The sequence below is a fragment of the Cebus imitator genome, unplaced genomic scaffold, assembly GCF_001604975.1.
Source record: "Cebus imitator isolate Cc_AM_T3 unplaced genomic scaffold, Cebus_imitator-1.0 Scaffold120, whole genome shotgun sequence".
Lineage (NCBI taxonomy): Eukaryota > Metazoa > Chordata > Mammalia > Primates > Cebidae > Cebus > Cebus imitator.
In genome coordinates, this window is record NW_016107435.1 from 3,097,948 (window position 1) to 3,112,796 (window position 14,849).

The window sequence follows — 14,849 nt, forward strand, 5'->3', positions numbered from 1 at the left end:
GTGGAAGAATTAGGAAGAACCATTTGTTCTGGAAAAACTGCAGAATAGTACAGTGATGCTATTACAGAAACCCGCATCCCTTATGTTTGCTGATTATAAATTTTTTTTCCTGAGTATTGATCTTATTTTAACATCCTAGTATTTAGAAAGAAGTATTAAAATCAAATATTGATTGAAAGAAACAGAACTGTCTGAAGCCTTGCCTTCTGAAATGAAAACTGAAAAAACTAGAAGTATTTCTCTGCTAAGATTATGGAGAAATAAAAAAAACATCTCCCTCTGCTTGGAGTCATTAGTTTCTTCAAGGTTTTCTTTAAACTGGAATGATGACCTCAGGGGAAACACAAAGGCGGCCCTTTTTCTTTGCTATGATTATTTCTACTTAATCCACTGAAAGCTTCCATTTTGGGAGGTGGGGACCAATATAAAACTGTTCAGTGGAGTAAGCAGAAATAATTAAAGACCATGATCTACAAAGTGATGGTTTGGGGAATGATTCTTTTCTTATTGACAACAAAGCAAGAAATGTAGTCAGAAAATAGGAGTTCCTGTAATTGTATGAATAAGTGACAAAGGTGCACGTGGCCCTCTCAGTGCTGGAGCTCGTTTGTGTGCACGGTGGCAACAGAGTCTCAGCAGGGATGTTTTTGCAGCTAACTCCTGTGCTCCGTCTCTTCCAAGAGTAGCATGGAAACATGACTTGTAGATGTCCCTTTCCCACAGCATTCTTAAAGCACAATGTATTTGATAGACAGCAATGAATGTGCTCTATAATGAAAGGCAATTCTTGTTTTCAGCTGTACTCAGCTCATCTTTTCCAACTTAAGATGCCACATAAAGCGCTTCTTGTGAGTCAGACTGGGTGGTTTTAGGGCTGGGACTTGACACAGGGATGGTAGAGGTCACCTCGAAGCCACCCCAGGAAAAGAGACCGGTTCCTCCAGTGTTTGAGGAGTTTTGCTCAATCTCCAAGGACTTTGCAAAAAAGAGCCTAATTAGGAAGCTAGTAAGAGAATTTATAATAACTTGGTGTGTGCAGTGTCTGCCTCCCAGGGAAGTCAAATATCATAGGATATTTTCTCCAAAAGGCTCTGAAGATAAGTACACATATATGCATATGTACATCTATATATGTATAACTAACATGTTACATGTAATTCATAAGCACATGTTATAAAAAGCATAAAGAACCATACGTTTATTCATTACAAGAAATTCTAGTAGTTCACCCAAACTTTATTGTGGTGGTGGTTTTTCACAAATTGTATTTTGTTTTTAATTGACACACAATAATTGTATATATTTATGGGATGCAGTGTGATGTTTTGATACATAAATACATTGTGTCATGATCAAGTCAGGATGCTTCCCATATCCATCAACGCAAACACTGTAATTTATTTGTGGTGAGAACATTCAAAATCCTATCTTTTGGCTGTTTTGACCTATGCAGTACATTACTGTTGACTGTGGTCATCCTGCTGTGCGGTAGAGCAGCAGAACTTATTTCTCCTGTCTCACTGTAACTTTGTGCCAGTTGACCAACCTCTCCCCATTTACCATCCCCACTGCTCTCTGTAGCCCCTGCTAACCACTGTTCTACTCTTGTGTAAGATCAACTTTGATTCCACGTATGAGTGAGGTCATGCAGTATTTGTCGTTCTGTGTTGGGCTTATTTCACTTAACATAAGGTCTTCTAGGTTCATCCATTTTGTTGCAAATGACAGGATATTGTTCTTTTTATGGATCTTCTGCTCTCTTTTCAATTGTTTTGAGAAACTTCATACCCTTGCCTATAATGGTATACAAATTTATATTCCTCTCAACAGGCTAGGAGAGTTGTCCTTTTTCCAGATTCTCACCAACAATTTTTTTTTTTATTGCGAATGTCAGGCTATTATTGTTTTTATGTCTGAATAATAGTCCATTGTATATATATACCACATTTTCTTGATTCATTAATTGTTGGACACTTAGGTTGATTCCATAGCTTGGCTATTGTGCATAGTGCTGCAGTAAACGTGGGAGTGCAAATGTCTCTTTGGTATACTGATTTTGTTTCCTTTCAACATATGCCCAGTAATGGGATTGTTGGAGCTTTCATTCTATTTTTAAGTTTTTGAGAAACTTCATACCATTGTCTATAATGGTATAGTAATTTATATTACTACCAACAGGTTATAAGAGTTCTCCTTTCTCTGGATCCTCACCAGCATTTGTTTTTGTTTTTGCCTTTTAGATAATGACCAAAAACACAAAACTGGGTGAGGCGATACTGTGGTTTTGATGTGCATTTCCCTGATTAGTGGTATTGAGCATTTTTTTCATATACCTGTTGGTCATTTGTATGTCTTCTTTTGAGAAATGCCTATTGAAGTTTTTCTTATTTGGATTATTTGTGGTTTGTTTTGCTATTGCGTTTGAATTCCAATATCAATGCTTTGTCAGATACATTTATGAATATTTTCTCCCACTCTGTAACTTGTCTCTTTACTCTTGATTGTTTCCTTTGCTGTGGCAGAATCTTTTTAGCTTGATATAATCCCATTTGTCTATTTTTCTTTGGTTGCCTGTGCTTTTGACGTGCTGTTTTTTTAAAAGTCTGAGGCTACGCATGGTGGCTCACACCTGTAATCCCAGCACTTTGGGAGGCCGGGGTGGGAGGATTGCTTGAGACCAGGAGTTCCAGACAAGCCTGGACAACACAGAGAGACTCTCATCTCTACAAACAAATTAGATTGATGTCCTGAAGTGTTTCCCCAATATCTTCTTCTAATAGCTTCATGGTCTTGTACATTCAAGTCTTTAATCCATTTTGAGCTGATTTTTCCACATAGCAGGAGTAGGTAGTTTCATTCTTCTACATTTCACTATCTAGTTTTCTCAGTGCCATTTATTGAAGAGACTTCTCCAGTATGTGTTCTTGGAGCTTTTGTTGAAAATCGGTTGACTGTAAATGTGTGGATTTATTTCTGGGTTCTCTACTTTGTTTCTTTGTTTATGTGTGTATTTTTATGCAAGTACCATGCTGTTTGGATGACTAGACTTGGAGTATATTTTAAAGTCATTTAGTGTGATGCCTCCCAGCTTTGTTCCTTATGCTACAAATTGCTCTGGCAATTTGTAGTAGTCTTTTGTGGTTGTATACAAATTTTTTAGTTTTTTTTCTATTTTCGTGAAAAATATCATTGGTATTTGGATAGGGATTGGTTTGAATCTATAGATCTCTTTGGGTAGTACAGCCATTTTGACAATATTAATTTTTCTAATCCATGGACATGGGATGTCAATTTCTCTTTTTCCTTTCATTAGTGTTTTATAGTTTTTCTTGTAAAGACATTTCACGTCCTTGGATAAATTTATTCCTAGTTTTTATTTTATTTTGGGACTGTAAATAAAATTGCTTTCTTCTTTTTTTTTTTTTTTTTTTNTTTTGGCTTGTCCATTGTTGATGTATAGAAATGCTACTGATTTTTGTAAGTTTATTTTATATCCTACAACTTTCCTGAATGTTTTATCAGGACTAAGAGCTTTTCGGTGGAGTGTTCAGGGTTTTCTGTATGTAGGAACAAGTCATCTACAAACAGAGACAATTTGAGTTCCACTTTTCCAATTTGGATCCTCTTCATTGCTTTCTCTTGACTCATTTCTCTGGCTCAGACTTTCAGTACTATGTTGAATAAAAGTGATGAAAGTGGACATTCTTGTTTTGTTCCAAGTTTTAAGGGAAAAACTTTCCATTTTTTCCTCTTTCAGCATGTTAGCTGTCATTTTGTCATATATGACCTTTATTAGATTGAGGTACATTCCTTCTATATCTAATGTATTTAAAGTATTATCATGAAGGGATATTGCATTTTATCTAATGCTTTCCCTTTACCTTTGTCTGTTGAGATGATCCTGTGGTCTGTCTTCCATTCTGTTAATGTAATGTGTCATGCATATTGATGTGTATATGTTGAACCATCTTTGCATCCCTGAGATGAATTTCCCTTGGTCATGGCCAATGATGTTTTTGATGTGTTGTTGGATTTGGTTTGCTAGTATTTTGTTGAGGATTTTGCATTTATATTTATTATGGATATTGACATGTATGTATGATTTGTTGTTGTGTCTTTGGTTTTGATATCAAGGTAATGCTGACCTCATGGAATGAGTTTGGAGAAATTCCTCCAACTTCAGTTTTTTGGAATAGTTTGAGAAGAACTGGTATTAGTATTTCTTCAAATGATTTATAGGATTTTTTAGTCAATCCATCAGGTCCTGTGCTTTTCTTAATAGAACACTTTATTAATGATTCCATTTCCTTAGTCATGATCGGTCTGTTAAGTTTTCTGTTTCTTCATGATAGAATTTTGGTAGGTTGTATGTCTCTAGGAATTTATTGATCTACTTCCAAGTTTGCTATTTTGTTGGCATATAGTTGTTCATAATAATCTCTAATGATCTTTTTATTTCTGTGCTATTAGTTGTGATATGTCCTTTTTCATCTCTGATTTATTTGAGATGAAATAAATCATCTTTTTTTCTTTGTGTAGCTTAATGTTCAATTTTGTTTATTAAAAAACAAACTTAATTTTATTCACATTTTATATGGTTCTTTAGTCTCTATTTTATCTGTTTATGCTCTGATCTTTATTGTATTTCCTTCAACTAATCTCGGGTCAAGTTTGTTCTTGTTTTTCTATTTCTTGTGGTACAACAATAAAATTACTTATTTGAGATCTTTCTATTTTTTTTTATATGTATGTTGGAAAAAATGTCACTCTTAGAACTGCTTTTGCTGTATCCCATAGGATTTGGTATGTTGTTTTCATTTTTGTTTGTCTCAAGAAAATTTTTAGTTTTTGAAATATATTGACCCATTGGTTGTTCAGGAGCATGTTGTTTAACTTCCACATATTTGTACAGTTTCTAGTTTTCCTCCTATTATTGATTTCTTGATATGTTTTAACTTAAAACAATTTAAGAATTGTTTTGTGGCCTAACATATTACTGGAGAGTATTTTATTTGCTGTTAACATACTGTGTATTCTGCATCTAGTTGGTAGAATAGTCTTTAATTGTCTATTAGGTTCATTCTAGAGTGTGGTCTGATTGTTGATTTTTTGTCAGTATGATCTGTTCATTGTTGAAAGTGGGGTGTTGAAGTCCTCTACTATTGTTGCATTGCAGTCTTTCTCTCAATTGAGGTCTATTAATATTTGCTTTCTAAAATTGAGTTTATATATATAACTTCTCTTGCTGTATTGAACTCTTTATAATTGTATATTGGCCTACTTTGTCTCTTTTTACAGTTTTCAGCTTCAGGTCTATTTTATATGATATAAATATAGCCACTCCTGTTGTCTTTTTGTTTTCATTTGCAGAGAACATTTTTTTCCCATCTTTTGACTTTCAGTCTATACATGTCCTTACAGGTGAAATTAGTCCCTTGTAGGCAACATATAATTTGGTCTTGTTTTATTTTTATCTATTTAGCCACTCTGTGTCTTTTAATTGGGTAATTTATCCATTTACATTCAAGGTAGTTGTTGATATGTAAGGGCTTAGTGTTACTATTTTCTTTTCTAGTTATCCTATAGATCCTTTCTTCCCTTATAGTCTTATTTGTGGTTAGGCACTTTTCTCTAGTAGTATGTTTTAGTTCCTTGCTTTTTATTTTTGGTGTATCTGTTACAGGTTTTTGCTTTGTGGTTACCATGAGACTTACAAAAAACATTCTATAGTTATAACAACTTATTTCAGAGACTTCCAAATTTAACTTTGTGAAGAAACAAAAAAGTGTACACTTTAACTCCATTCTCTCCTCACATTTTGTATTTTTGATATGATCTACATTTTTATATTACCTATCGTAACAAAGTATTGCAGCTATTTTTGATAGTTCATTTTTTAATCCTAATACTAAAGATATAAGTGGTTTACATATCATGATGATAGTATTAGAATGACAATCACGTTAGCATCCTTTTTATGTTTGAAGAACTTTTTTTTAGCATTTCTTACAGGACAACTCTAGTAGTGGTAAATTCCCTCAGCTTTTGTTGGTGACAGTCTTCTCTTTTTCTGAAGGAATACTTTCTTGGTTGCAGGGTTTTTTTTTTCCTTCAGTACTCAGCATGTATCATCTCACTTCCTTCTGGCAGCAAGGTTTCTGCTGAGAAGTCTGCTGCCAGGTGTACTAAATCTGTCTTATATGTTATTTGCTTCCTTAGCTGCTTTTAGGATCTTTTTTTAATCTTTGAACTCTGAGGGTTTGATTATAATATGTCTTGGGGTACTCTTATGTAGGTTGAATCTGATTGGTGACCTTTGACCTTCCTATGCTTGGGTATTAATTTTTTTTTTCCAGGTTTGGAATGTTTTCTGTTATTAATTTGCATAAGCTTTTAACCACTCTGTCTTCTTGAATTCCCTCTTTAACTCTAATAACTCCAGTATTTGCTCTTTTGATACTGTCCCACAGACCCCATAAGCTTTCTTCATGTCATTCTTTTCTTTTTTATTCTCTGTGTGTTTTCAAATAGTGCGTCTTCTGGCTCACTAATTCTTTCCCCATTTGATCAACTGTGCTGTTGAAACCCTCAGTTGCATTTTTCATTTTATTCATTGCATTTTTCAGTTCCAGGATTTGATTTTTTAAATTACTTCAGTCTTTTTGTTAAATTTCCCTGATAAATTTTTGAATTGATTCTCTGCTCTTTCTCAAAGTGTAGTGAGCTTCCTTAAAACAGCTCTTTTGAATTGATTCAGAGATCACACATCATTTTAGGCTCGACCTCTGGTATCTTATTTTGTACATTTGGTGAGATCATATTTCCCTGAATAGTCTTGATGCTTGTGGATGTGTGACAGTATCTGCACATTAAAAGATTAAGCTTTTATTCCACTTTCCACAGCCTGGCTTTATTTGTGCCTGTCTTTCTTTTTCCCCATTTATTTATTTTATTGCATTTTAGGTTTTGGGGTACATGTGAAGAACATGCAAAATTGTTGCATAGGTACACACGTGGCAGTGTGATTTGCTGCCTTCCTCCCCATCACCTACATCTGGCATCTCTCCCCTTGCTATCTCTCCCCAGCTCCCCACCCCCCACCGTCCCTCCCCTATTTCCCCCCAACTGACCCCAGTGTGTAGTACTCCCCTCCCTGTGTCCATGTGTTCTCATTGTTCAACACCCGCCTATGAGTGAGAACATGCGGTGTTTGATCTTCTGCTCTTCTGTCAGTTTGCTGAGAATGATGGTTTCCAGGTTCATCCATGTCCCTACAAAGGACCCAAACTCATCGTTTTTGATGGCTGCATAATATTCCATGGTGTATATGTGCCACATTTTCCCTGTCCAGTCTATCGTCGATGGGCATTTGGGTTGGTTCCAGGTCTTTGCTATTGTAAACAGTGCTGCAATGAACATTCGTGTGCACGTGTCCTTATAGTAGAACGATTTGTAATCCTTTGGATATATACCCAGTAATGGGATTGCTGGGTCAAATGGAATTTCTATTTCTTGGTCCTTGAGGAATCGCCACACTGTCTTCCACAACGGTTGAACTAATTTACGCTCCCATCAACGGTGTAAAAGTGTTTCTATTTCTCCACATCCTCTCCAGCATCTGCCTGTCTTTCAAAGTGCCTTCCATAAATTCTAAGCCAACTGACTGTTGTTTCCTGGGCCTGTGAACACAGCAGTCATCTCAGCACTAGAGGGCGCTCGAAGCCCAGGCTTGCTGCAAGTCTCCCAAGGGCTCTGTGATTTACACAGTTCTCCCTTCTTGATGGACCCGAGGAAGAACTCAAGGAGGGTACAGGGGTTATGTGGGAAAGCCGGTTAGGGACTCCAGTACAGAAGACTGTTTTAATGGCCCAGATAAGTGTGTCTCCTAGTGGATCCCTGCATGGAGTGGATAATTCCTTGACTTCAGTGGCAGGGGATGGAGCTGATATTGGACCTGCTCAGTATCTGCTTTGGGAGGGTGGCTGGAGAGCCCATCTCATTGGCTCAGATAGATGCTTGCCTCTCAGCAGATACCTGTAGAGACAGGATAGTTCCCTGACTGCAATGGTTGTGGTGTTTTGTTTAAATTGAATTCTGCTCCAAATTAGTAGGCTGTTGAATAGGGCTTGGAGATCTGTTTATTACATTGCAAGGTTACTCTTTGTAGTAGAAATTGACTTACATCCAAGAACTTGAGTTCTGCTACTGACTCTTTCAAAATGATTCTGCTGCCTATATTGTTGTCCTACCAAACTTCAAATACTCTTCTTCCTTTTACTTTATACTTCTTTATGTTTTTTAGCAGAACTAAATGTTCTCAAAGTGTGGAAGAGGAGAAAGCAAGTTAGGGAAGTTAGTGGAAACAGAAGAGAAAACCAAATAATGCAAACATTAGCAAAGAAATCTATCTTATTGCATTTTATTTCTTTTGTTTGCAAGTGCATGCTTTCCAGGAAAATGTGCTGGGGTAAAAGTGTATCTTGCTTTTTAATGCTTATTTTCTCAGATGTTAATTGGGAGTTAATGGACCTTCCAATTCCTATAAAAATGAATTTAAATCTGTGTGTTAACACAGCAGGGGCTCATTGCCATAACTAGCCCTTTAAGACTGGAAGGACAAGTAACAGATTTATATTCCTTCTTATTCTGCCCTTGAGGAGTTGTATAATGGGGTAGTGTGTAGGGGGTCCAGCCTCCTGTTAGCTGAGGTCATTTAATTAGACCTTGAAATGTATTGTCCCTCCCATTCTTTTTCTACGTGCACACACATATGCTTATATTTATGTATATATGTACATGTATATATATATTTGTATATATAAAGCACCTGTCATGTCAATAGACATTCATGTGTGTGTATGTATATATATATATGCATGTATATGTGTGTTTGTGTGTATAAATATATACATGATTTTTGAGGGCATTCTTTTCAAATTAATAAGTCTAACTTGAAAAACGATTTTCATAAATAACAGAAATCAGGGAGTGGCGAGGACGGTATCCAGCTCTGCCCAAGAGGACATCATCCGGTGGTTTAAAGAGGAGCAGCTACCACTTCGAGCAGGCTACGAGAAAACCTCAGACACTATAACCCCCTGGTTCCACGGTAAGTGCAGAGATTTTCTCAATGGAGCTTCGTCTCATGGCGGATGAAGCTGTGCTAATCCACCAGGAAGAGAGACAGAATAAAAGCTTCCATTTATTGGTGCTGCCCAAAAAGAGTCTTTTAGGTTATTTTCACAAAGCAGTTTTTCAAAGATTCCTCAGTAAGCTGCATTCTCCTGACTGTTTAGAAAGCGGTCAGCATTCATGGGCGCTGTGTGCACTGTGGGCAGATTTGTCACCACAAATAAAACACATCAGGCAGGAGGGAAAAGCAGTATTCTTGGTGACTTACCACTAGGGTGCTTGATTGTGACTTCTATCAAATGGCCACATCCTCCTTCCACCGAGGGAGACTCGGTTAGGGGTGCAGGAATGTGCTGGGCAGAATGCTGGCTGAGCAACCTTGAGCAAATGATTGTTTTTTCTGTAGCAACCCAATTTATCTAAGCCTCATTTTCCCTGTCTATTAAATGAAGGAGTTGAACTTTGTGATCTTGTCAGTGAAAACTTCTGTGGTTTTGACCCCTCATTTCCAGCATGTCATTGAGTGTGCAACATAGGTGGTTGGATCTAGAGCAGGTGTTAGTTAGTACACATTTTCTGTATTTGATCCAAGGAACTTGATTCAAGCCCCTCTTCCACCCAGCGGACACTTCACACACCCCTCTGTTTCTTGGATCTCAAGAAAAGTGAGTGGCTTCTTGCCTCAGTTGACTTCCACAAGGTCTGTGGTTGAATTGCATTAACTGGCTTATAGGGACAACAAAAGGTACTTTAAAATAAAAGTACAGCCCCCTCCCAGAGTTTGTCTGTCCTAAGGGTGTCTTGGTTTGAATTATGTATAAGGCATTTTTCCTTGAAGTAGTATCATCTCACACATAGATATACCTCAAAAAGGGCCAGGCACGGTGGCTCATGCCTGTAATCTCAGCAACTTTGGGAGGCCGGATAACAACATCAGGAGATCAAGACCATCCTGACCAGCATAATGAAAACCTGTCTCTACTAAAATACAAGAAATTAGCCTGGCATAGGGGGCACGCACCTGTAGTTTCAGGTACTTCAGAGGCTGAGGCAGGGGAATAGCTTGAACCCGTGGTGGTATGTACCTGTAGTTCCAGGTACTTCAGAGATTGAGGCAGGGGAATCGCTTGTGTATACATACACGCACGCACACACACACACGCACGCACACACACATACCTATATAGATACACACATACCACAAAATGTAAACTCCCAAACCCATAGCATGGCAAACTCTTCTAAAATGAATAGTTATTTGTGATAGGCTTTCTCCTAAAGGGCTGCCTGTGGGTCAGAACGTTACAGCAGAACTGTCTGGCTTCTCTTGGAGTATGTGTTCTTTGGTGATTCAGACTTTGTTAAGTGTCCATCCCAGAGGAGTCCCCTCTCCTCCGCAGGACCAGGTCGCAAGCCTCTTTCCTTTCTGCTTTAAGACGCTGGGAGAGAGATGATAGTGTCAAAGATGAACAGAAAGAACACGGGCCAATTATGCATTAGCTGTGGCTGTCTCAGCTGTCTGATAATGCCTTACTTTCCTTTTTAGAATAAGCACTGAGGGAATACGCCACTTTGTAGTTTCTGTGTCTTTGGACAAAAGATGCTGTCATCTCTCATTATAAGGATGGTAGTTTTTTTAACAGCAGGGAGTAAGAAATGGAAAATGTTGGTTGTTATTAAAAACCCTGCTACTTTAACAAGAATTTCTGTTTAAAAGGCTGAAAGCTAGGAAGACATAGACTAAAAATCCATTTGGAACTTTGGTTAAAAATATGACTCTTGAGTTTTACATCAAATAACTTATTGAGGTGCAATTATTATTGATTTATTTTCACTTATACGCATACTTTTTGGAGTCATAAGCAAAATAAAAACACTGTATTATAATGTAATAAGCAACACATAGTCACATAGTATATATCTTTATTTTCAGTTTCGTGAAGATAAAGTTTCACATTTTCATGAGAAAGAGAATAAGCATCACATCTTATCTCTTTGAAATGTAATTGTTTATCACCAGGATACCTGTTCTGAAATGATAGGATGGTAACCATTTATAGTTTATCATCTTCTTTTCTTTGTCACATCTGCCATGAATTACCCTTCATAAGATGCTATTTTGGTTGCTTAATTTTTCACCCTACAAAATTTTATACTTGCATCTTTTTCTCTCAATTAAGCTTAAAGTAAGGATTGCAGTAGGTAGGAGAAGGCAAAGGAATTGAAGACTGTTGGATTTCTGGCTTTTGTGGCTGGGAAGAAGGTTGCTGGGCTGTTGGAGAGACAGAACATAGGGGATGAGGAGGGTTAGGGAAGTGGAAAGGAGAACAGAGTGTTTTATTTCACAGCATGGTTAAATTAGTTTAGAGAGTATTGTATGTTTCACAATTATCAAAAGGATAAATTTCCAATGTTGTTGCCAGAAAAAAAATGCTAAGTATTTTATGTGATGGATGTGTTCACGAGTTTGATTTAATTATTCCACAAGTCTATTGCTTCAGACCTATCTCAAGCCACTGTCAGTGACTTGGTCACCTCTCCGGGCCTCCTTTCTGTCCTTCAGACACACTACACTTGTCCCTACCTTAGGGCTCTTGCATTTGCTCTTCCTGTACACCTTGCTTTGGCTGACTTCTTAAGGAATTGACTCACATGATTATAGAGGCTTGTTAAGTCCAAAATCTGACAGGGAAGACTGGAGGTGCAGGGAGGAATGGCCATTCCCATCCAAATGTCCCCTGCTGGCAGAATCCCTTCCTGCTTAGGGGAGGTCAGCCTTTGTTGTAGTAAGGCCTTCAACTGACTGGACCAAACCCACACACATTATGTAGGGTAATCTGCTTTACTCCAAATCCACCCATTTAAATCTCACCCAAGGCCATTTGCGTTGGCTCACGCCTATAATCCCAGCAATTTGGGAGGCCAAGGAGGGCAGATTACTCGAGGTCAGGAGCCGGAGAGGTCAGCCTGACCAATGTGGTGAAACCCCATCTCTACTAAAAATACAAAAATTAGCTGGGTATGGTGATGTACACTTAGAATGCCAGCTACTGTGGAGGCTGAGGCAGGAGAATCGCCTGAGGCAGAGGGTACAGTGAGCCAAGATTATGCCATTGCACTCGGCCTGGGCAATAAAGCGAGATTCCATCTCTAAGTAAATATCCGAAAAAACCTTCCCAGAACCATCTAGAATAATTTTGGGGATCATGGCCAAGTCAATTTGACCCATAAAATTAACCAGGGAAGCAACTTTCTTGGTGAGACTGTGCTGGTTTGCTTGCAATACACAACATTCAGATGAGCAGTTAATTGTCTCCTTTATGAAGCTAGATTTAAGTTCTCAGAGTGAAATCAGACAAAATCATCTCAGAAATCCTCAAAACCACAGGCATGAAAGAGATCATACAGATTTCAATTTTTCCCCTTTCCTTCATAAAAAAGGATTTTTTTCTTTTGAAATATTTTAAACACAAAGTACCAAGAAAAATTTAACAATAATGATATAACAAATGTTATATCTAGTCTCCAGATATAATAAATATCAACAGCCAAATTTACTTCATATCTGTTTTTCTTAAGAAATAAAACCTGCCACCGGGCGTGGTGGCTCACGCCTGTAATCCCAGCACTTTGGGAGGCCGAGGCGGGTGGATCACGAGGTCAAGAGATCAAGACCATCCTGGTCAGCATGGTGAAACCCCGTCTCTACTAAAAATACAAAAAATTAGCTGGGCATGGTGGCGCATGCCTGTAATCCCAGCTACTCAGGAGGCTGAGGCAGGAGAATTGCCTGAATCCAGGAGGCGGAGGTTGCAGTGAGCCAAGATCGTGCCATTGCACTCCAGCCTGGGTAACAAGAGTGAAACTCCGTCTCAAAAAAAAAAAAAAGGAAATAAAACCTGCCAAGGTGGTCATGGTGACTCACGCCTGTAATCTCAGTACTTTTGAGAGGCTGAGGCAGGTGGATTGCTTGAAGTCAGGGGTTCGAGACCAGCTGGCTAACATAGCAAAACCCCGTCTCCACTGAAAATACAAAAATTACCTGGGTGTGGTGGCAGGCACTTGCAATTCAGCTACTTGGGAAGCTGAGGCAGGAGAATTGTGTGAAACCAGGAGGCAGAGTGGCAGTGAGCCGAGATGGCACCACTGTACTCTAGCCTGGGCAGCCGAGTTAAGACTCCATCTCAAAAATAAATAGGTAAATAAATGAGACCTACCATATAGAATTGAGGTCCCCTTTCTTCTTTTTGATCCCATTTCCTTTCCTTGGTTTCTTCTCCAAGGGTGAACTGCTCTTCTGAAGCTATGATTTCCACCCATATTTTATGCTGTAAACATATATATTGTAATAAAATATACAGTATTGTATTTAACATTTAAATGGCATCATGTTACATGTAATGCATTCTCCCAATATTGTTACTGGGATTTGTCCTTGTTTATACATATAACCAGGCTCACTAATTTTTACCTATCATGTAGTGTTTCATTATACATATATAAAATACACACATGTATCATTATTCATCTCTTCTCCTACATTGGCTATAATTTTTGTGCTATTACAGAAAATGATGTGGTATGCACCCTTGAACATGTCTTAGTGTAAACATCTATGATCATTTCTTTGGAATATATATCTAGGAGGTAGGATATATACATCTTTAATTATACTGCATATTGCTAAATGCCCATGAATCTGATACCAGTATATACTCCTACCAGCTGTACTTGAGACTTTGTTTCTCTATGTACTTGCCCATTCTTGATATAGCCAGATTTTCATTTTTCCTTACTCTGTGGGTGCACAATGGAATGTTTCTTTTTCTTATTTTAATTTGTACTAATTTATAGTGAGATTGAGCTCCTCATATTTTACGGGCTGGATGAGTAAGTCTTCTGCAATTACTTGTACAGATCTTCTGACCATTTTTCTAGTGAATTGATTTTTTATATTGACCTATAGGATTTTATATATTCTGGATAATGATCCTTCATCAATTATAGGGGTTACATATATCTTCTCCTGGTCTGTGACTTGTGTTTTAAGTCTTTTGACACATTTTAGGGAGAGAAGTTTTTCATTTCAATGAGGTCAAATTTAGCTATTTTTCCTTTAGTTTTTGCTTGTTGTATCATACACAATCCACCCATAATTTATTTTTGCATATAACATGAGGCATGGAGACTTTATTGAATAACAGTGCGCACTATATAAAATTTACCATCGTAACATTTTTCTTTTCTGAAATAGAGTCTTGCTCTTGTCGCCTAGGCCAGAGTGCAGTGGCACAATCTTGGCTCACTGCAACCTCCGACTCCCAGGTTCAAGTGATTCTTGTGCCTCAGCCTTCCTGAGTAGCTTGGGATTATAGGTGCTTGGTACCACGCCTGGCTAATTTTTCTGTTTTTAGTAGCGATGGAGGTTTCACCCTGTTGGCCAGACTGGTCTCGAACTCCTGACCTCAGGTGATCCACCTGCCTCGGCTTCCCAAAGTGCTGGGATAACCGTTTTTAAGTGTTAAATACAACCATAATATTGTACAACTGGCCACATGTGGTGGCTCCCTCCTATAATCCCAGTACTTGGGAGGTCAAAGCAGGTGGATTCCTTGAGCCTAGGAGTTAGAGACCAGCAGCTCAAACATGGCGAACCCCATCTCTACAAAAAACATGGCAACACACCATCTCTACAAAAAAAAAGAAAGAAAAAAAAA

The 14,849-nt window shown here is 38.0% G+C and overlaps 1 protein-coding gene across 2 annotated transcripts in view; it reads left to right on the forward strand.

Annotated features, from left to right (window-relative positions):
- The window catches only part of SH2D4A (SH2 domain containing 4A), an 86,493-nt gene that overhangs the window by 61,641 nt on the left and 10,003 nt on the right, over window positions 1–14,849 (forward strand). For both annotated transcript variants that reach the window (XM_017539689.2, XM_017539690.2), the window contains exon 8: window positions 8,979–9,109. In XM_017539689.2, coding sequence (XP_017395178.1) covers window positions 8,979–9,109 — 131 coding nt within the window. The remainder of the gene's footprint in view (window positions 1–8,978; window positions 9,110–14,849) is intronic.